This window comes from Acytostelium subglobosum, assembly GCF_000787575.1.
Source record: "Acytostelium subglobosum LB1 DNA, scaffold: scaffold25, whole genome shotgun sequence".
Lineage (NCBI taxonomy): Eukaryota > Evosea > Eumycetozoa > Acytosteliales > Acytosteliaceae > Acytostelium > Acytostelium subglobosum.
Genome location: NW_012236508.1, coordinates 345,825 through 367,804, shown reverse-complemented (window position 1 = coordinate 367,804; position 21,980 = coordinate 345,825). Strand labels below are relative to the sequence as shown.

At 45.3% G+C, this 21,980-nt stretch overlaps 8 protein-coding genes across 8 annotated transcripts; 5 read left to right on the top strand and 3 right to left on the bottom strand.

Annotated features, from left to right (window-relative positions):
• Nucleotides 1-2: 2 nt before the first annotated feature.
• Nucleotides 3-1,457, bottom strand: SAMD00019534_101050 (hypothetical protein; the record flags this gene model as incomplete). Its single annotated transcript, XM_012894744.1, has 3 exons — nt 3-62; nt 216-1,014; nt 1,090-1,457. 3 exons carry the CDS (start codon nt 1,455-1,457, stop codon nt 3-5), a joined length of 1,227 nt encoding a protein of 408 aa, XP_012750198.1.
• A 578-nt stretch (nt 1,458-2,035) lies between these two features.
• SAMD00019534_101040 (hypothetical protein) lies at nt 2,036-2,779 on the bottom strand (the record flags this gene model as incomplete). The annotated part of the gene is made up of 1 exon (XM_012894743.1): nt 2,036-2,779. One exon carries the CDS (start codon nt 2,777-2,779, stop codon nt 2,036-2,038), a length of 744 nt encoding a protein of 247 aa, XP_012750197.1.
• Nucleotides 2,780-3,178: 399 nt separating this feature from the next.
• On the top strand, nt 3,179-7,134 carry SAMD00019534_101030 (hypothetical protein; the record flags this gene model as incomplete). Its single annotated transcript, XM_012894742.1, has 5 exons — nt 3,179-4,619; nt 4,785-5,019; nt 5,081-5,302; nt 5,366-6,899; nt 7,069-7,134. The coding sequence occupies 5 exons, from the start codon at nt 3,179-3,181 to the stop codon at nt 7,132-7,134; spliced, it is 3,498 nt and encodes a 1,165-aa protein (XP_012750196.1).
• A 782-nt stretch (nt 7,135-7,916) lies between these two features.
• SAMD00019534_101020 (hypothetical protein) lies at nt 7,917-9,291 on the top strand (the record flags this gene model as incomplete). The annotated part of the gene is made up of 4 exons (XM_012894741.1): nt 7,917-7,994; nt 8,074-8,409; nt 8,488-8,570; nt 8,631-9,291. 4 exons carry the CDS (start codon nt 7,917-7,919, stop codon nt 9,289-9,291), a joined length of 1,158 nt encoding a protein of 385 aa, XP_012750195.1.
• A 634-nt stretch (nt 9,292-9,925) lies between these two features.
• SAMD00019534_101010 (hypothetical protein) lies at nt 9,926-11,753 on the top strand (the record flags this gene model as incomplete). Its single annotated transcript, XM_012894740.1, has 5 exons — nt 9,926-10,548; nt 10,622-10,657; nt 10,723-11,289; nt 11,358-11,507; nt 11,615-11,753. 5 exons carry the CDS (start codon nt 9,926-9,928, stop codon nt 11,751-11,753), a joined length of 1,515 nt encoding a protein of 504 aa, XP_012750194.1.
• A 17-nt stretch (nt 11,754-11,770) lies between these two features.
• On the bottom strand, nt 11,771-18,495 carry SAMD00019534_101000 (hypothetical protein; the record flags this gene model as incomplete). Its single annotated transcript, XM_012894739.1, has 9 exons — nt 11,771-12,387; nt 12,573-12,819; nt 12,895-13,632; nt 13,701-14,102; nt 14,168-16,558; nt 16,637-17,467; nt 17,611-17,829; nt 17,917-18,106; nt 18,176-18,495. The coding sequence occupies 9 exons, from the start codon at nt 18,493-18,495 to the stop codon at nt 11,771-11,773; spliced, it is 5,955 nt and encodes a 1,984-aa protein (XP_012750193.1).
• Nucleotides 18,496-19,606: 1,111 nt separating this feature from the next.
• Nucleotides 19,607-20,463, top strand: SAMD00019534_100990 (hypothetical protein; the record flags this gene model as incomplete). Its single annotated transcript, XM_012894738.1, has 2 exons — nt 19,607-20,123; nt 20,324-20,463. 2 exons carry the CDS (start codon nt 19,607-19,609, stop codon nt 20,461-20,463), a joined length of 657 nt encoding a protein of 218 aa, XP_012750192.1.
• Nucleotides 20,464-21,021: 558 nt separating this feature from the next.
• Nucleotides 21,022-21,840, top strand: SAMD00019534_100980 (hypothetical protein; the record flags this gene model as incomplete). The annotated part of the gene is made up of 1 exon (XM_012894737.1): nt 21,022-21,840. A coding segment is annotated over one exon (819 nt), but the record flags the coding sequence as incomplete, so codon positions are not given.
• Between the last annotated feature and the right edge of the window lie 140 nt (nt 21,841-21,980).

Sequence of the window (21,980 nt, the reverse complement as noted above, 5' to 3'; positions counted from 1 at the left end):
GATTATGGCGGTGCTGGTGCTGGTGCTGGTGCTAGCGGACAGTGAATCGAGGATGCAGTTGACTACATTTAGATGACCGTAGGTTAGTGCCAAATTGATTGACCTTGGAGAGAATGGCCTATTGGTTGTCTTGATCAGGCTGAAACAAGTTGTAGTATCTTCTGAAGGTATTCCAATCGACCATGCATGCAACAGCGATCAATAAGTAATAATACGTTGGCTCTCGAGTTGTACATTGTAGAAATGTGGGGGAGATAGTGGTGGAACAACGATGTGATATCATCGTCAATCGCAGTGACCAGAATATTAAGGTGTATGTCGGGATGAAGTAGTGTGAGTTGATCAAGCAGTTGGATCATCTCCATTGCCCATGGTTTGGACAGCCAGCTCTCCATGCTATCTCTGACTTGACTAATTGGTTCGAGATTACTGGGTGTGGTTTTACCACATTGAATGAGTTTGTGAAGGAATGACGGATGTTGGATTTCATCAAATTGCCAGACGTCCAGTTCTGGCTTGGTACCTTGGAGCATAATCAAGATGTATTGATCAAACAACCTCTCCCATTCTGGATGTGAACATGTTGACACAGTATTGATGAACTGATCAGAGAGTGATTCCATCTTGGCCGGCAAAGTCATAAAAGGATTGGCCAGGAGTGCATCGAGCGCCCGTTTGTCAGATTTGATCACAGCCATCTCCATTAATACTGTGTTATAGTTTGATGAGTTTGTTGCCAATGATGATGGAGAGTATGCCTTGAGGAACCATTCAGTTGCGCCATATTTGATGTAATCATTCAAACAATGTCGATCAATCAACTCTGCACCTTTTATCACATGCTTGGCCTCAACACCAAGTGACTTGTGAACCACTCCAACTTGTTCCATGATCAGCATTCCAAGCCTGTTACCAAACACAGAATGGAATGCTTTCTCATACTGATGTAAACATTTTGGAACGTAGTCATCCAAACCAATCATTGATTGATTGGTGTCAATCTGGGGTGCAAGACTGTATTTGGAGTGAGTGAGTGTTGTATGAGTGATGTTTGATTGAATGGAATAGATCCATGAGATTGGAACTTACTCTGATTGATGTGAGATGGTAGCGATGAGATCAGCGCACAACTTGATCACTCGTGTCAATCCACTTTTATAACATTTGTTGATGATTGAGTGGATAGTTCGCAACTTGTGTGTGTTGGTCATGTTTGTGAATTTGGTTGAGTTGAAGTGGAACTCGAGTGAGCGAAGGGAATTCTTCTTGGCAATCTCAAGAAGTGTCTCGAGTGTTGGTGACAACGACAGTGTCCTGTCTCGTCCAAAGCGTTGTTGTAGCCATTGTACCAAGTCAATTCGGTCATATACGAGTGCCTTGTCCAATATGACCTTCAAAGCAGAGTCGTCAAACTGATCTATTTTGAACAAGTTGATCATGTATTCAAGCACCTCCATGCGACCATTGCAGACGGCCCACTGACAAATGTTGATATCTTCTCAAACAAACTTCATATGCTCCAGCATGTGAATGACATCCTCCAATGATGTTTCAGCAGCGCCAATGTATGAGTATGCTGCCTCCCTGAGTTGATTGATCCCATCCTCATCAGGGTTGTTTGTATTGAGATTTTGAAAGAGCAAAGTCATTGTCTCGCGACATCTCATATCCAAAGCGTTGAACAGACATCCATAGGAATAGCTAGCATTTCGGGCCCGAATGTTGAGTTGCATCATCACCGCAGCCGAGTGTCTTGCTGCAGACTCCATGATACCTCGATCCAAACGAGGGAGCTCTTGCCGACAATTTTCAATAAACCGGGATACTATGTTCGCGGTGATGTTGCTGCCAGGCTGGCCAATGCACTCGATAAAACTGACATACGAAAGGCCGTAGACTGGGCTAAGAGGGTTGAAAGATGAAGTGTGTGGACCAAAGAGCAATGCTACCATTGACTCGGATAGCTTAAGGCAAAGCTTCTTATCCAACACAATCTTCATGAGTGGGTCGTTGATATTGAGGAATGATTGGACACTCACAATGTCATCGTTGCGAATGGCGGCCATTGGTGTGATGCGGAGTGTTGCCCGATGCAACAAGTCCATTGAATGTTGATGTTGACTGTGGGCAGGTGGGAACACCAGACTGGCATTGAGAACCTCCTCGGCCCGACTTGAGATTGTTCTTTTGCCATAATGAAGTTGATACACATGTTGACGAACTGCTCTTGGGTGTGATCGACTGCAACATCAATCGTCGCGTCAAATAAATTGTCCATGAGGAATTGTTTGCAAGTTGGCGTACTACAGATCAGTTGGAACATGTTGATGTTGCCGGCTTTGGCGCATCGACGTAGACACTTTGGGAGCATGTTATACAACTCAGAATTTAAAGTCAAGTTGTCCAAGATGTATTGCACACTGTCAACCATGTTACACCGGACCGAGTGTGTGAGTGCCACCTCCCACAGACTTCTGAGACCAAACAAACAGTTGAACTCCTCGTGTAGCAACCTGAGCATACCAACGCGGACTCCAAGTTGTTTGAACTTAATGTTGAAATTGTTGGCGTTGAACCAGGCCCAATTGAGGTCGATATGAATGTGTTGGAGGAGCAGACGTACAAACTGTTCGTTGCCACTGTCCACCGCGAGGTGAAGTTGTAGCAACAAGTCTCTTGGCAACATGCGGTTGGCTGTTACTGTGAGGTAGTGTTGGAGTACATCAATGTCGCCATGCTTGAGTATGTATGTGGGCATCTCCTTGTCATTAAGACACATGCTCCAAGCACTTGAATAATGTTGTTGACATAATGTTTGAATGCCCTATTGTTATTAAACTTGGAAGTATGAACTAGTCAAAGTTGAGAAATTCTCAAATATCTTTGAAACCCATAAATTGAAGATATTTTCTAAGAATTGAAGTTCCATTTAGGAACCTTAACAAACATTGATGGCTAATCCGGTTCTTTTTTACTTCAATCATATACAGGTACAGATACACACTCATACATAATGAATAACAATAAGAGTAGTATACATGAAGTGTTCCACAATAAATTGTTGTGTAGACTTTTCTTTAAGCATGTCAGTGAGATGCATCGACGATGGTGTAGTCTGCCATTGCCACGCATCACTGATGATCACTATGATGCAGATGACATCAATCGAACGAGGATAATGTCAACGATAAAGGGTGCTCAACTACATGCCAACGGTGATCTCAATGAGATGTTGACATACAATGCCACTCAGATGTTCATCGAGGCATTCGACAGCGTCGCAGAAGACTACCCACAAAATGAGAACCTTTGGTCAAACACTATAACCTTCAACAACATAACACTGTTCAGACATCTGCGCAAACATCCGAGAATGACCATGGTCATGGATATTACTGCACTCACATCATACCTCAAATGGAACTGCCACATCGAGATGCTCCAACACTTCTTTGACAACACATTCGATCGCATGTTGCCCAGCACCGCCGTGTCCTGCCTCCCACTGGCTGTGGACACTGGCAACGAACATATAATGCGTCTGTTCCTCCAACACTTTAAACTTGATGATAAAGCAATCAACTGCTCACCCGTGGTCAAGTTCAAGAGACGTGGCGTCGGTGTCGTCGTACTTAAAGTGTTGCATGAGGAGTTCAACTCTCTGTTTGGTCTCACAGAACTATGGCACAGAGCACTCATGCACTCGATCAAGTGCAACATGATGGACAGTGTGCAATACATCCTTGACAACATGCCATGGCCCGAACCATCGCAACCAGATGTTGCGCTCAACATACTCATCGGCAAGTGTCTTGGACGATGTGCCAAAGCCGGCAACATGTTGATGTTCCAATTGCTCAACAAGTGGCCCTTTGTAGCCAATTTCATCGAGAAGAACTCAATCACAGACATTATCACAATTGCGAATGATCATGGTCATCAATCAATCGTTGAGTATTTACGACAACAACAACAACATCAACATCTGGATTTGGCCGGACCATTCTGCATCACACCCTTGTCAGTGATCCGCAATAATGACTTGGAATTGGTCCAGTCTCACCCAATCGATCTTCCTCCAATTAAATTGAGCATCAAGATGTTCCAACGCATGTCAAAGCCCATGGCAGAGTATGTCCTCAGTCCACACTCAAAGATCAGATTGCCTCATGGTATCGCAGTTCTCAACATGAGCATGGCGGCGGGAGAGTTAGGCAGCAACATCACAGCGAACATGGTCGCCCAGTACATCGCCACCCATCCGACAAAAGACCACAACTACGAAGTTGAGGAAACATTGATGAAGTACGCCGCGGGCTTCTCAGCCGAGATCATGAAACAAGTCCACACTCACTACGGCACCAGCTACAAACTCTTACATCTTGTGAAGGCTTTGAAGAAGAAATGTCGCGAAACATTGGCGCTGCTATTCATCGAGTTGCGCCAACAGATCCAGGATATCGACAAACTTGATGAGGAGGATGAGGAGGATGAGGAGCAGAGCGAACTGAAGTATGATATCAAGCAATATGCACAGGTGTATATATCATCAGAATCATTGGACGACGTCACATCCTTACTGGATCACATTGAGAGTGTTAGACGAATCCCCAACATATGTATGTGGGCCGCATTGAATGAACGCAAGGAAGTGTTTCAACATGTGATCAATCAGTTCAAAGACGATCAGTTGGATGACAAGTTGATAAAACGAATCATCAATCAATCATTTATATATGATAGACAACATGTTGTTCAATCACTCTTTCAACGTTTTGGTCAAGACAGAATCATGCCAATGGCGTGTCCCTCCATGAACACACTCATCAAGATGGCCGAGACGAATTCCATTCACTCACTTGAGTTCTACTTCAACTCCTCAACATTTGCCAACATGCCAATCACACATCGATTGAGAACCATATACGCAGTCAAGAACATTGGTTATGAGCATGGAATGACAAGAGTGATCAACCTGTGCAGTGATCACATCAAATCAATCACCGACAATGATGTTTAGTATGTTGTTGTGCACTGGGATAAAAGACTGATTGATCACTCGCTAACTCGTCAACTTTAGCCAACAACAACAACAACAGGTGGTGGACTCAAAGATGCAAATTGAACCATCATACTCGCGACAGTTGGAAACAGCAGTGCACTTTGTGTTTGGTAACAGGAAGCTTGGAATGATCATCATGGAACAAGTTGGAGTAGTTCACAAGTCACTTGGTGTTGAGGCCAGACATGTGATCAAGGGTGCACAGTTGATTGATCGACATTGTTTGAATGATTACATCAGGTATGGCGCAACAGAATGGTTCCTCAAGGCATACTCTCCATCACAATTCAACAGTTCCATCAGATTTAACCTCAGACTGCTGGGTTCTGCAATGACCAGGTGTGACTCAAGAGTGGTTGATGTGCTTCTCGCCAATCCAATAATGTCACTCCCAACTATCGATAACAAACAATTCTACCAATCATTTATCTCGAATGTATCGACATGTTCACATCCTGATTGGGAGAGGATGTTTGACCAGGTCATGATGTTCCTATTCCAAAGCAACGCCCTCGATCTAGACATCAACAAACTTGGCTCATTGTCATCTATCCAACATCCATCATTCTTTCGCAAACTCATACGATGTGGAGTCAAACTCCAAGCCATGCATACAACAGAAGATATCAATAAGATATGTGGTGGCGGAGGATGGCTTGACAAGCCATGGGCACAGGAGATGCTCCAACTGCTCCTTCAACACAATCTGCTCAACGCCACAATACACCCGACACTATTTATCAAGGCAATCCAACTGAATGTGGCACCAGTCATCAATCACTTTGTTCGGACCTCATTGGCTGGATGGTTGAGCCAATACACCGTTTGGATAGCAAACGATATTGTCCAAGCCTTTGGTAAACATGGTAGTTTGGAACTCTTGGAGAAGACGATCCTCCCAATCGTTTGTACATCATTAAACGAACGTACATTATTGGCCACGATACTCAAAGAGTCATTGATCGTTGGACATATGGACGTTGCCAACCTCTGTCTCACTGCTCTGGCAGCAGCAACAACATCAGCAGAGGCCACCAAGAAGAAGGAAAGAGTGACCCCAAGTATTGTGAATAGCATACATCACAGCATCATGTCAGTCGAACTGATTGAGCGTTTGATCGCAAAGCCTGTCTACATCAAGTACAAGCTATCCTTTGTGATGGGCGATGCTATCAAGCACAGGATCAAGCCAGTGATCAACATGATGAAGGATGCGCACATCAAGAGCTATAACAACCGCCTCAAGAATGACAGTCCAATCACAATAGATTATAGATATGCCCTTGTGAAGGCGTTGGAGGTGGGCGACATGGACACGATCAAATGGTTGCTGGGCAATGTTAAAAGTAATGTCGGGTTCAACGGCGAAGACCTTTGCATTCTTTTGGATGGTTATAACACTGACTCGCACGAGCGAGACTTCGAAGAAGTGGAGAGTGCATTCGTCGAGGTCTCTGGCTATCTTAAGAGGGGTCCCAAGTCAATCTCAAGATATGTTCTCAACAGATTATTGATCATTGCATCAAACAAGTCACTGGCTGCCATCAAGATGGTTGTACATCACTGCTCCGACCTCGACAAAAACAACAACAAGAACAATGAGTTCATCATGGAGAAACTGGACAACTCATTATTCAAACAACTTGTTGATGCATCGATCAAACGAGACGACATTCAATCATTGGAGTATGTTATTGGGTTGGCCCCCAAGGAGGAGCATCCCAGCGAGTTCATCAACTTGGAGCACTGTAGCAAGTCAGTTCTCAATCATTGCCTTGATAAAGGATACTTCAGTGTTGACCAACATTACCAATCCTCCAAGTCCTCCGATGTACTGGTACGTTTGGTCGATTGGGCTTGCATTGCAGGTCGTCTGGACATCATCCAGGCTGTTCACCAGCGATGCATCACACCTGCGCAACTCTACAAACACTTTCCATCACTTGATGCGATCAAACAAGCATCAATGAAGAATCATCACAAGCTAATAAGTTATCTGTTTGAAGGTGAACAAGCAGATGGTCGACGAGGACCATCACCTTACCAACGAGCTGGAGTCAAGGTGGACTTGAACAAAATACTCTGCTCTGCTCCAAACTCAAATGGAAACCTCAAGATAAGGGCCATTTTTGATCGACTATTGACAAGGCCAAACGGAACGAAGCATATGGGGACGAAGAGGACCCTCGACGATCAAACCATATCTGAGGACCCATCATACAAGTCTATCAAACTAAATCAATAAACTACTATTACTCCTTGTATTCATACTCTTATATTTGTGATGCATCACCTGCGTTGAATGAATGATCGATCGATCACACTTGTCTCCTTGTTGTATGTGATGTCGATGTCTTGATGAACATAAGTGTGGAGCTGCAATGTAGTATCTCTCTCTTGTCAATGAACGATTGAATGAATGTCAACATAATTGAGACACTTCCATTCAACGCCACTCAAATGTTCATCAAGACATAATATATATATATAAATAAGTTTGTTTGTTTGTTCTCTCTCTAACTCTATCTCTTTGTACATTATAATGTAATATGATATAGAGCAATGATCTACATTATTATAATATTAACATTATTAATTAAAGAGATAGAGTGTGTAGATCATTCAAATGACACTTCAAAAGGGTACCACCATCACCATGTTTATCTAAAAGTGGGCCAACCACTTTGCAGATTGGACAAACACAATTATCAAAGGGTAACCTTGTCAACTTCAATGTTCACTCACTCATTCATTCATTCATTATAATCATACTTCTACTTATACTTATACTTATACATATATATACAATATATATTAATATCCTTATTTAWTTCATACTTATAATACAATAACAATGCCAATATTGTTTGCTTTTGCCCCTTGGGCTGACATTGGACATGATGAGCCAGCTTACAAACTTGCAAGACTAATGGTATGATTGATTTGATTGATTGAAGGGATCGATGAGTGAGTACTAATGAATGAATTAATGAATGAATGAATGAATGTAGGACAAATGCTTATGGTATGGACATGATGAAGGAAATCTTGGTATTCCAATCAGTTGGGCATTGTCTGGTCAGACAATGGAAGCTATAGTACGTGTGGACCATTCAATACAAGGCTCAATCAGATATAGGACTGCAAAGAAGGGCACTTTCTCGGCTTGGGAGCAATCAGAGATCATTGGATCAACGTTCCACGCATCTGGCTTGGCACACCCCTGTCTCGACGACCTCTATCAAGACGCCTACATCAATGGATTCGTCAAAGAAGACATCAAACACACCAACCATGTACTCCATCAACTGTTTGACAGAGAGCCCAGAGGATTCTGTCCAAGTGAGGTATGTATAGAAAGGTCGGGGCTGACAATCATGCCCACGCGCTGACACTCTCGCCACCTTGCCATTCGCATACATTAGAAACTGTTCAGTATCCAATCAAGTAGAGCTGTGTCAGAGGAAGGTTATGAATATTGTATAATAGGTGGAGAACATTTTGGAAGGTATGTCAACTAGTTGATTGATCGACCTCACTCACTCACTAATTCACTCAATCACTGAAGCGACGCACATGGACAACATCACAAGGGTAACATCTTTAGCGTGGAGAATGGACTCAAGGTCGTGCCGACGGTCAATGAGATCATGCCATCAGACTTCAATCGATATTACAAGGCAGAGTTGTTGATTGATGAGATCATACAGTATGCCCGCAGGAACAATATTGGCCGTGTACTGTTGTCTGCCGACGTGGACTTTTGGTTGGACGACAATGGATTCGAGCGCATCAAGTGGCTGTACCTCAAGTCGCTGGAGCGCTCCGAGGAGATCAGAATGGTCAACACGAGCGCGCTGGTCGAGTCGTCCTGGTGCCAGGGCTACCCGGGCCTGCAATCACTCGAGCGCTTCTATCAATCGATCAACATCCCCGACGTCTATCGCAACATCTCGACGTGGACCAACGCGCCAGGCAACCTCCGCTTCATTGATTGGGAGCGATCGGCACGCTCGGCCGAGTTTATCAAAGCGCACACTGATCGATTCTTCAAGGCCATCAACAATGAACAGTGGGTCGATGGACACAAGCTACAACGAGCCAAAGAGATGTGGATGAACATCTCTGGTACCGTCTTCTACGATGGTCGCGAGCAATGGTACAACTTCATGCCAGACTGTTTCGACGAGAACATGAACAAGGCATGGAACCTCTTGCACGAGTCATGATCCAAATCTACTCTCTGAGTGAGTGAGTGAGTATGTTGGCGAACCTCACTCTCTCTCTCTCTTTATGGATTATTGAAGATGGATGGATGGATGGATATGAACAACAACATTTATGAACGAACCCGAACACAAACCGAACGAACCGAATCAAGCGATCAGTGATTGAGTGATTGAGTGAATAAATCTCTACACTCACGCCATGTATTTCAAGCCGACACTATACCAAGCGAAGCCAAGCCTTAGCCTTTTCAATCTCTGTGGACCCTGGTAGTTCCAGCTTCCACTTTATTTAATACATTTTAAAATTGTTATTTATTGAGAATAATAATAGTATATATTATTTTATTTGTAGATAGATTAATTGTCCCTCTCCCATTGGACCAACACAAGGTACACATAACACACTTCATCACCAATCAATCAATCTTCTCACCCCTCGCACTTCCTGCCTTCATTCATTCAATCTCAATCAGTCACCCACACATTTCAAATAACACACATCTTGAGAAGAGACAACATATACAACAACAAACATATACATACTTAATCATTCATTCATACATAGATACACATATACTACATACATATATTAACAATATATACATAATATAGACCTATTCTTACATTGAAGAGGATGGAGCAGCATCAGCAACAGTCTATATTGCCAACAACGAGCAATCTGGCAGTACCTCCATCATCGACTGCACCATCAAGACCAAAGGTCCGAGTCATCAAGAAGGTGATCAAAAGGAGGCCTTTAAAGGATACAACAACAACATCTACATCTACTACAACAGATGTCAACAACAACAATAACAAAGTTAACAATAATAGTGTAAAGAAGAAGAATGATGATGTTCAAGATGACCCCAACAGAGATAAGGTTAGAAAGTTGATAACGGATAGAGTTATGATTGAGAAGAAGACATTTGAGACACAGGCCACATTGATTGAGAATACAGTGACGGAGGAACAACTCAAGTTGTATGCTATATTCTTGCAACCCAATCATTATGAGGATATAGTGATTGAGCGTGCCATTCAAAAGATATGTGGCTATCCAACGTGTAACAAGGTGGTCAAAGAGAAACTACCGTTCAAGTACTATATATCAACAAAGGATCAACGAGTCTATGATCAAGAGGAGTTGGCCAACTATTGCAGCACAGAATGTTTGACCAACTCCAAGTTGTTCAAGCACAGCATCGACTCATCACCAGTCTACTTCAGGAAGATTGAACAACGACTCTTTAACATGTATGTTATATTGTGTTGCTCCGTGCGCTCCAAGCTCAATCAATGACTAACTCGCAGGCCCACCCTTCATCAGACCAATCAATGAAGATGCACTGGTAAAGGACATCGAGTAGGTCATTAATCACACTGGAACCATTCCAATCAATCAATCATACTAACGAACGAATGAATCAGAGCACACTTGAACATTGTAGAGAACATTGATGCAGACAAGGCACCAATTGATACCAACTTCCATCAAACAACAGAATCAACTATACCCTATTCAAGTAATCAATCAACAATCACATCATCATCATTGAACATACCCGCGATAACTGTACATGACATATTCAAGGAAGCAGAGATGGCTGCAAAGATAATGGACAAGTCAACTCAACAACAACAACAAGATACTGGCGATGTTATAATGCGAGAAATACAGAATGATAGTAGATCAGACACGGACTTTGGTGATGCAAATACAGAGGAGAGTCTTTCAAGAGGTCTACCATCAGATGTGGACCTGGACTCAAATGATAGTGGCGTGGAGGATCAGTCGCTGACAGGATTCCTAGAGCCAAGTGCGTCCAAGCAGCTGCCAATATCAAACTATCACTCTGTCTATGCTCCACTGAGTGAGTGGCGCACCGAAGTGACAGAGACCTTCCTGAAATCCCCAACCGACACATCCACAGACTTTATCCGTTCCGACCAAGTGCCTCACATCAAGATGGCACTCAATCAATATCTATCACAATAGTATGTTACCGACAGTTTCATGGCTGTGGCTGTGGCTGTAGCTGACGACCAATCAATCAATCATTTAGTTACCCAACAGTGGTCAAGGTACTGGACCTTCAAGATTATATATCATCACATGAGATGGCATCACTTGTCCACACATTCTCATTGATCAGACCAATACCATCACTGTCTCCCAATCATTGGAGAATGATCGTTATGGTATTTATAAAGGCGTAAGTCAATCAATCAAGGATGCCACGCCCTACTCGACAACCAACTAACTATGAACTGCCACATGCCATGCAACGTTCACGGCACGCCACGACACATCAATGAATAGACTATCGCTACGAAGCATAGAGTTGGAGAAACAGCTGGAGAAACACCAGAATCACTTTGAGAGACTGCAGAGAGAGTGTGGATTCGACAAGTACTACCTCAAGGTGTTTGTAGACTTGATAGTCAATGGATACAGTTGAAGCAAGAAGTCAGTTCATTAAATAATAATGGAGGATGCTCGCTCATTCTTCATCGCGGCAAAACTCGACTCTAGACGCTCTTGTGTCGCGGCCATGTCCACGGGACGCAGCTGCGCGTGCAGATGCAGCGCCTGCTCCAGCACGATCAGCTGCTGGTCCATCGCCACCTTTAGACACTCGACCAGATGCTTGCTCTCTGGATGCTTCTGGACATAGTTATGCGACAGGAAGTACTCGTACTTGGCCGTGTTGCCGCCGACGGCGGACTCGATCGTGGCAGTGAGTGGGGCGACATTCTCTTGAGCTCCATTGCTCTGTGCCTGAGTGTACTTGTCAAGCTGTGAGATGAGCTCTTCGTTGCGCTGCACAACATTGTTGAGTGCGTTCTCAATGGGTGACACCTCTTGTTGATGGCGCTCGACCACCAGCGAGCGACGCTCTGTGCCGGGGAAGGGTGTGGCGCACACCAGATAGGTGTTTAGTGTCCAACTGTCCTCGAGGTCATTGGCCGGCCTGACAGCGCTGGCCCCGGGCCTCCTATAGCCTGGCTTGACATGTACAAACACATTGACGTTGCATCTTGCATTGAGTTGTTGAATACGCAGCGGTACCCTTCTCTTTGGTCCAAAGCTATCTATAATCTTGTTTAAACTGTGTCTCCTTTGTACATTGTTCATACTTGATACATTTACAGGGGTTATTAATAAATCTAAAGAGTTGCCGTGTTTCCAAGTGTGTTGCCGTTAGTGTTTCCGTGTGTTTCCGTGTGTTTCCGTGTTTCCATGGGGTAGTGGCGTCACAACAAAGAGTTGAACTTACATTGTGAATCAGTGTCCATTATTGATTGACTTGGTGGCTCTGTTGACTTTAGTAGTTCAGCCCTGGGCCACTTTGTTGTGAGCTTGGCGGTGAAGTCTGCAAGTTTCTCGCCATCATTGCCCTTGTACACAAACTCCTTGTTCTGCACATTGATCGGATATCTCTTGCCATAGTATCCCACTCTAAAGTACTCCTCTAATGCAGGCTCAGTGTCATTGAGCTTCTGAATGAATGTCGCTTGTTGTCTCTGTTCATGTTGGCGTGCGTCAGTGAGTGAATGAGTGAATGAATGAGAGTGAGCAAAGGAGGGAATGATACATACCAAGTAGTTGGCAGTGGCTGCCATGTCACAGTAGTTCATGGTGTAGTGATGGGTTAGCTCTTTGAGGAGTGGGATGGCCAGGTCCCATGCCTTGCCCTTGTTGTAGAAGGCGAGGATCTCTTTGTACAGGGCCTCTTTGCGCTCAGACTCCTTCTGAATTGGACAGGGACCATAGTCGCAGACGATGGCGTCGATCACCTTGTGATGATCCCACTTGTATAGTGATGCGTGCATCATTGCTACAACAGCGGCCTCTACAAAGCTGCCATTGGCACTGTGTCTCTTGCTGCACATGCTCACGAAGCGAATGAAGTGGCTGGTGCGACGATTGTCCTTGAAGTACTGGATGAGCTTGGACACGGCGGAGAACACCTCCTCGTCGTCCTGATTCTTGATCTCAGCCATGAATGTGGCCAGTAGCGAGACAAACTGTATGATATCCTTGATGAACTGCTCGGCCTTCTTCTTGGTGTCCTCGGTGGACTTGCCCAACACAATCTGCATGCACTGCGAGTTGAAGAATGTCGCGAATGTCTTGTGAGTGAATGGTAGATGTGCATCCATGCCACGTGTGACCACTGGCCATGCCAGGCCATCAGTGACACCTGTGCCACTCTCCACCAACGTGTCCACAGTACGATTGAGCAGGTCCAAGTATGCACCTGTCGCCACAATCTCTCCTTCCAATATATCGTAATATATCTTTGTTGCTACTCTCTTGGCGTCGATTATCTCGCTCTGTATTTGCACATGTTTGATTGATGGTGAGTGGAATAGTTCCGATGATCATGATATTCACAACTTACAACTAATAACCTGATGACTGGATCAATGAGTATGGCGATGAAGGAGGCACGTTGTTGGATTGGGACTGCCGCCCATACTCGCTCGAGTACACGGGACATCTCAATGCGCACGTCTCCACAACGTGACTTGAGGAAGACTGCTTTGGCCGGATTGCCAACCTCTGTCTGGAGGTCTTTGCAATTGAGGAATGCAGTGGTCAGCAAGAAGAAGGACTGTAGCATGGATAGGTCAAGTGGGACTCCACCATTCTTTGTCGGATTGAACGAGACATCCTCTAGTATACGCGACATCCTCAATATCGTCTTCAACACAAACACATTGAAGGCCCAGAAGTCCTTGGGGAACTTGGGTGACTCGAGCAACAGCCTCAGAGATGTGAACAAGTCAATGAACATGGTTCTCTGATTTTGATTGAGTGATTTCAGTTAGTGATCATTCACAAGCATGCTCATCCACTCTCACTTACCGATGTGGGGGTCTTGCTGATCTGCTCCCATTGAGGCGCGCCGGCAAGCCTGGCAGTGCCAAGAATGATTGAGTAGATTTTAAGACGCAGGTCATGGAGGCTGTCCTCTGGGAGCAATTGTACGATTGCTAGGAGGTTGGCAGAGGTCGTAGCGCCAGCCAGTGAGCTGGTGCTTGAGTTTGAGTTTGATCGCTGATCGGCTTGAGCCAGCGCGTCTGCAGGGGGCAATGCACATCCAACACTATTATTGATCAATTGCAGCAGCTCGAGTATTTGAACAAAGAATGAGATGATGTCCACTAGCCAGACGTCCTTGTCGTCTCCACGCAGCTCTACCTTGGTGATCATGATGTCCGACACTTGTCCTAGGATGGCCAGACAGAGGTCGGTCTCTTCAAAAGACTTGCCAAAGTGAGTAAGCAGCAGCTGGAACACAATGGGGTGCAGCTGTTTACGTGTCTCCTTGTTGAGCATGAGGTCACCGTTGATGTACGAGATCAGCAGACGCAGCTTTAGCAGGTTGTATCGCTTGTTCTTCTCGAGATGCTGGATTGAGCGCATGAACTTGAGCGCGATGATACCCATCTCCTCGATCGTGAAGAAGCGGCGCATGTCTGCAAACATGCCCTCGAAGTTCTTAAGCGCAATCGTCTGCGCGCCAATCAGAGCTGGAGAGTTGGACACCATGATCTCGCACAGCGTGTCCACGACGCTCTTGAGGTTGGCAAGGTATGTCTCGTTGTTGTACTCGGCGTCCACCTTGTTGGGGAAGCGAGTGCGCGACGCCACCACCATCTTGAAGATGTACTCCAGTGCCTTGAGCGAGAGGGTGATTCGCGATGTGTTGGCTGGGTCCTCAAAGTTCTCGAGACTCTTTACGACTGAGCGCAACAGGTGTGTGTGGGCTGCAATGCCCACCAGCTGTAGGCTGGCATTCATTGACGCGCCAAAGTACTTGGACACGTAGAGATCAAGTGCGGGTCGGTAGTTGACAGATCGCGAGTCGACAAGGCCACCAATGATGAATGTGAACGCGCGGAAGATTTCCATTGACAGCGGCGAGTCGTTGAGCTGTTGGTCCATGATCGCTAGGAAGTTGTAAAAGATCTCTTGGAGGTTGCGAATGATGTCCTGCTGCGCAAGGAATGTGATGTCTTTGATTAGCGCGCTGAGCTCGCCGTTGTAGGTCTGCCAGTTGGTCAAGTTGACCACGTGATGGTTCTGCGCCAGAGTCGTCGAGACGAATGTCGTTCGTATGCGCATCGTGTCTTGAGTCTTCTTTGATGATGCCTTGGCGCCCGCGCCACCAGCTGAGTTGTCAAGGTCGCCACGCGACTGAAGGTAGATGGCCACGGGCACATCTTCCGTGGGTGAGCGCACCAGAGTGATGGTATGTGCACCGTCCTTGAGCACCGATCCATCGTCGCCAACAAATCGCAGGAAGCCGTAGCCGATGGTCTGTCGCTCCTTGTCGCGCTTCTCTGAGCATGTGCGCGCCACGAAGAACATGTGCGCTGAGGGTAGTGTCTTGGCCGCCATCCACACTTTGACCGTCTCGTTCCAGCGATTGCTGGCGTTGGATCCGGCGGTCTGGATGCTGGTGCGGTACTCAGCCGTCGTGGGCTGTCCATTCGCGTACTTGATCGAGTCGGTCATGACGACGCCTGCGTCGTTCTTGATCACGAGGGCCACCTCGATGTTCTTGTCTGCAAACTCGCCGTCCTCAATCTGAATGTAGATGTCGTTTCGATCGTTGCCTGGCAGCACCAGCTCGGGCAACTGCATCTTGAGAGACGCCGCCACGTTTCGGAACGTCGGGTTGGCGCCCAGGAACTGCGCATAGTCGCAGACAAAGTGCTGAAACGTGCACACAATGCCTTTGGCACGCACGATCGCTTCGTAGCTGCTGGACGCCTCGTTGATGATGCTCTCGTGCAGCGATGGCATTGCAGCCTCGTTGGCGCTGGTGTACAACTGGATCATGAACTCGACAGGCGCCTCTGTGCTCGCTGCGCCTAGATCCAGTCGCTTGACGCCACAACCAATGTACTTTTTGAACTGTTTGCCAGAGTTTTGATGATAGGTCGCGGCGACGGCGCTCAGCGAGATGGATGGGATCATCGCGGCATTTGAGCGAGTCATTGTCGGAGAGTTGTTGGGGTCTTTGGAGTTGATGTTGGACGTGCGTTTGTATATCTTGGCCACGAGGTATAGCTCTGAGGCCAAGTCCTTGGCCTCAAGGTCCTTGAACACTGTTCGCAACTTCTCATTAGGATTATCTGGTTCCACGAATATTCCACTTGGTGGAACTATTCCACAATAATTCTCTGTGATGAACTTATTATCCGTCTTATTATATATACTAAATATCAGCTCTAAATACTCGCCAGACTAATTCATTGATTGATCAGGTGTGGGGGGGTGGGGGTCAGTGAATGGAATGATTCCAGGGCTTAGTCAATAACTTACAGAATATAGGAAGTTGCTGAGTGAGACTAGGAGCTGTGATGTGGTTGTTTTGGCCGCGGCTGCCTCGGATTGGTTTGGTCCACCTGCGGCAGATGAAGATTGTTGCTGTGCCACGAGGAATGATCCCTGTCGCGAAGGCTTCGTTGTAGGTAATAGATGTGGTTTGTTTAACATTGGATTTGGACTGCTTCTGCCGCCAATCGCGGGCTTTGGTCCGGGTGAGGAAGCGCCTGGCGATGTTGAAGGCGTCAAGCCACTGGCATGTGACGGCTCCTTGGCAATAAGCTGCGGGCTGCCTGTGAGGGGCGAACCAGCCATTGGGCTGGTCGATATCGACTGTGACATGGAAAACATCGATGGCGACGATGAGGGCGACGAAGAGTAGATCGACGGACTGCCCATCGAGGGAGGCGGCGATGTGCTGGACACTGTGAGGTTGGTCGAGCTGTTCGACATCGACTGGCCAATGCCGCCGGATGATGTGTTGATCTGCGACTTGCCCTTTATCCTAACGCTGTTGAAGTTGAAAAAGGCATTCGTCTTGCTGGTCTTGTTGATTGTCCCCGCCTGGAATGTTTGTGACGAGAGATCTGTACTGGAGTTGGAGATGACGCTGCGCGATATTGATGGCGATCCAACCATTCCAACTTGCGTGGTGGTGTTGCTGTTGTTATTACTTGGTGATGTGCCGCCACCAACTGACGACGACACGATCACTGATGGGGGAGCCAACGACTGAAGATTACCACTACTCGACTGTCCGCCCATCTTCTCCTCAATCTTTATGCTCTCCAATGTCCTGTCCACTGATCCTGATCGCTTCTCTTGATACTATATATGGTAATATAATGTACATGTTAGATCTAAGATCTATAATCTGATCGATCGATCAATCAAGATATATGAGTGCACTGATTGATCGATCAGTCAGTGCACTCAATCAACGAGATCTCATGATGATGAAGTGATCTTACTAATGTGTATAGGGTATAGAGTCCTGTGTTTTCCGCGTCGGCAAGTACTAGGTCACTGGCAGAGAGTGATGATTGAGGTGTATTACTATTGCGTGGGTTTGTAGTTGCATTGGAATGAGTGTTCTGCATCTCCTTTCTTAGTACCACCGTCATTCCAGTCTCTTGTCTTCCTTCATCAATCACTGTCAATATCTTATCTCTTAACTCGAATGATATATCCTGTGTATTCATTAATTAAATGTCCATGTTAGTGTGTGATTGATTGATTGATTGATGGAATGGTTCCATTCCAGACGACACACATACCTTGGCTGAGGACAATGTTAACAGCTGAGTGCGGAACTGGATCAGCTGAGTTAACCTCTGAGTCAGCACTTTGAAGTCATTATGTTGTTTGTTCTGAGAGAACAACTTGAGTAGCGTGGCCCACTCCACAATCGTGTTTGTTATCTCATTGAATATGGCACAGTTGGCCATCTGTTCATTAGTTGCTCCACTGGGGTTGGGGGAGGGGTGGGAGTCAGTGGGATGATTCCAACTATGCTTGATCAAACACATTACATACATCTTTGTTGATATTGGAACGTTATGTGGCATGGATAGTTCGTCAATGTTGTTGGGTAGTTGGGCCACGTAGGATTGTGGGAAGATGCCATGTTCTTGGGTGGCGACTGATACGCCACTGAACCATCCCTGTTCGCCATCCACAATAGTCTGTGCATATATATTTACAAGGTCACCAACAGCCAATGGCAATTGGAACTTGTGTGTGGCATTGAATGGGAATAGTACAATACATGTCTTTGTAACATCCGTCCACTCCTTGCCACTATTGGATTGTGGTGGCGTTGGTACTGATACTGGTACTGTTGCTGATGTATTCATTGTCGTCTGTATAGTTGTCGCCATTTGTTGATGTTTGCTACTCTGTCTCTGTCTCGATTGATGTTGCTGTCGTGTATCCTATGCTTGGAGCAACATTCATAAGTCTGGCGTCAGAGTCTAGACTGGTTGATTGACAAATACAAATATAAATAGTTTAGGTTTAATGAAATGATTGATTGATTGATGTTGGAAGGTGATGTTGAATGTATGAATAAATGAATGATTTATAGAGGTGACTGATTGATTGATCAACTGCCAACCCCCACATCACCTGGAGGGCCATCAATGACCACTCGGAGGACCCACCCATCTACCCCATCACATACACACCCACTTCACCAACAAACAAACAATCAAACAGACCCTCGATGAAACTTTGGCCCATTTTTCAAATAAATTATCACTATTGTTTGTTTATGATTGGCTGGACTCCATCGATATTAAAACTTGATTAAGTTCATGTCTCCGGCCAGATGGATAGGACCCATTCATTGTCCAACATCAACAATAAAAAGAGAAAGTCTTTATCAAAACCATGATTATATATTTATATATATTATTATTATTTTCAATGTATGAATAAAATAAACATGGCCCATGTTTATACCAATTTTGGCGACCTGAGGTCGTAGCCCCAGGTCTGGGTCATTCATGCAAGACAATCTTGTCTAAGTTGGTTTTCAAAACAATTACTTCATTCATTTACTCATTCATACTCAAAAGAGATAGATAGATACATTATAACATAATATATAAATACTTTATAAAGATAATTACTCATTCACTCTACTTTCAACAATAACAAGTAAAGTAAACGAAAAGTCTAGACTTTTAAAGAGATACAACAACAACAATAACGTAGAAAATAGATCATTCAATCAATAATTATAACAGCAATAATAATAGCATAAATGACGATTCATCATCATCGATAAATAATGATTATTTATGGAAAAGAGATAATAGTAGAGATATTAGTTTGATAAATGGAGGCGTGGACGATTCGTTTAGAGAGGGCAGTGGCACATTGTATTTCTCCAGTCTGCCACTGCGCTCACAGATCCTGCGCGAGACCTATCGCTTCATGGTGCGCCGCGCACTCTTCTATTTGATGTTGACATACTTTTTGGTGGCGGTGATCATGTTCCCCTTCCTGATCACCAACCTGACTTTTTGGTTCTGGATCGTGCACGTGCTCTGGTTCGACCTGGACCTGTCTACAAACAAGAACAATCAGTTTGTGCAGCTGCTGCACGCGCTCAGCTTTGTCGGCTCGTACATCGTCATGGTGACGGCGACCGTGCTGCTGGTCATCCTCAACCCAGACTTCATCGCCGAGCGAGCCCGCCTCGAGCACCACTCGGTCGCCTTTGCCTGGGCGCTCAACATCCTCATCCACTACGTGCCGCCCGTCATCCTGACCGCGGACCTGCTGTTGTCCACCGAGCACATTAGGAAGCGACATCGTATACATCTAAATTATCGAGGCAACAATTCAAGACGATCGACACGTATGATTAGAGATGCACTCAAGGTTGTATGGGCGTATGGTGCACCCATTGGACTCGTGGGTATCTGGCTGGCGGCTGGCTTCACCATCGAGGGTGTCTATGGCGTCACCAACTACAGTATGAGCTACCTCGCGCCAATCATGGTCATCACAGACATCATATTCGCCMACAATGTTCCTCTACTTTGTTCGAAAGAAGCGTCCAGACAACTATATCATACTCAATGATTGAGTGAGTGAGTGATGATCATTCATTCATTCAATTGTTGACGACGAGTGATTGATCACATTCACTCGCACAATCAATCACTCACGGAGAGAGTGATGGCCCTCGGGTAGGTACGGCCAAGGTCCCGGGTCCATTCACAAAGCCAACCGACCGACTGAGTGAAGATGGCTGGATAGTTGGCCGTGGACAAGATAGCCGTTCAGTTCATACCAACGCTGTTCAAGCCTAGCCTGCCAACTGCCAATGTTTGCGCAGTTGTCAGCATAGATAGATAACAACAACAACCAAGAAGAAGAACAACACACTTGCACAACAAACAGACGTCTGTGGCTGTTGTTGAAAGTTCTAATACAAAGTGCTACCTGACAAAAGTGATCGCAATCCACATGTTTTGACGACTTTTGGTTTTGGCCCCCTTAGTCCAACGTGAGCCCCCTCGAGTGTGACCGCCTGGGACCACCACATCCATCCAAAGCCTGATTTGATCTTTGCAGTGCAAAGATTTACCCATTGGATCGCAAGGTCCTTTTGATGGATGGCTCCACAAATGTGGGATCTTTGATGTGATGGCGAGTGTTTATGATAGAGTCATCATCAGCTTCAAATCGTTGGATGGATTGATGGATGGATGGGTCATAGCATTGATGATGATGAACATGAGTTAAATATTACTTTATATACCTTTGATCAAAGAGATACACATAACATAATACTTATATACATAATATACATATAATCAATCATTCATCCATTCATTCATTCAATCAAACAAATCAATCAGTCAATCATGAATTATAATAATAATATTAGTGGGGCATCAGTCGGGGACACTGGAATGGCCTCACCAACAAAGATTAAGGAACAACAGCAGAGTGGTGGCCGCACCAATATTGATTTGGACTTGGATCTATCATCATTGCCAGATGTTCCAACAAGTATACCAGACATACAATCACATAAACCAGGCAGTCCAATCGTCTCCCACAAGAGATTCAATCACAGCAGTACCAGTCCACAATCACTCGGCAACTCAACATCATCATCTCCACTCTCACACAATACATCAAGTTCAAGTAACTCCAACACCAACACAAGCTCCAACAACACAAACTCAAACTCCAACATAACTACATCAACTTCCAACTCTGGCAGCAATATAGGAGGATCAACAACTTCCACGTCAAACGGCCCCAACTCAAATATGATGGTGCCGACTTCATCAACTTCATCGACTTCAACAACATCAACTTCGACATTGGCTTCAAGTGATCAATTATTACAAAATCAGAATATTATACGTGAGGGCATACTAAAGAAGAAGGGAGGCGGCGAAGGTGGTCGCCGCAATTGGACCACGCGATGGTTCTGCTTGAAGGCAGGCGGCACGCTGTCGTACTACAAGAAGAAGAAGGATGCCAAGGCCAAGGGAGTGATAGTGTTGGCAGCCGCCAAGGCCGAGCTCTACACGGCCAAGCCTTTTGGCATCATTTTGCGCTCTGGCGTCAGCGAGAAGAGCATGTCCAGGGATTATTTATTGATGGCTTCGTCGGCCAAAGAGCAGGAAGAGTGGATCGCCTCAATCAACGATGTCATTGCTAGAATAAAGTAAAGTAGAGTGATCATATATATGATCACATTACTTGTACATATCCATCATACCAATCAATCTTTGTTTGACGTTGATCATTCCGAAAGATTCAATTTATGGGACCTTTTGACCACATCTGTGTTGGGCCTTGATTCAAA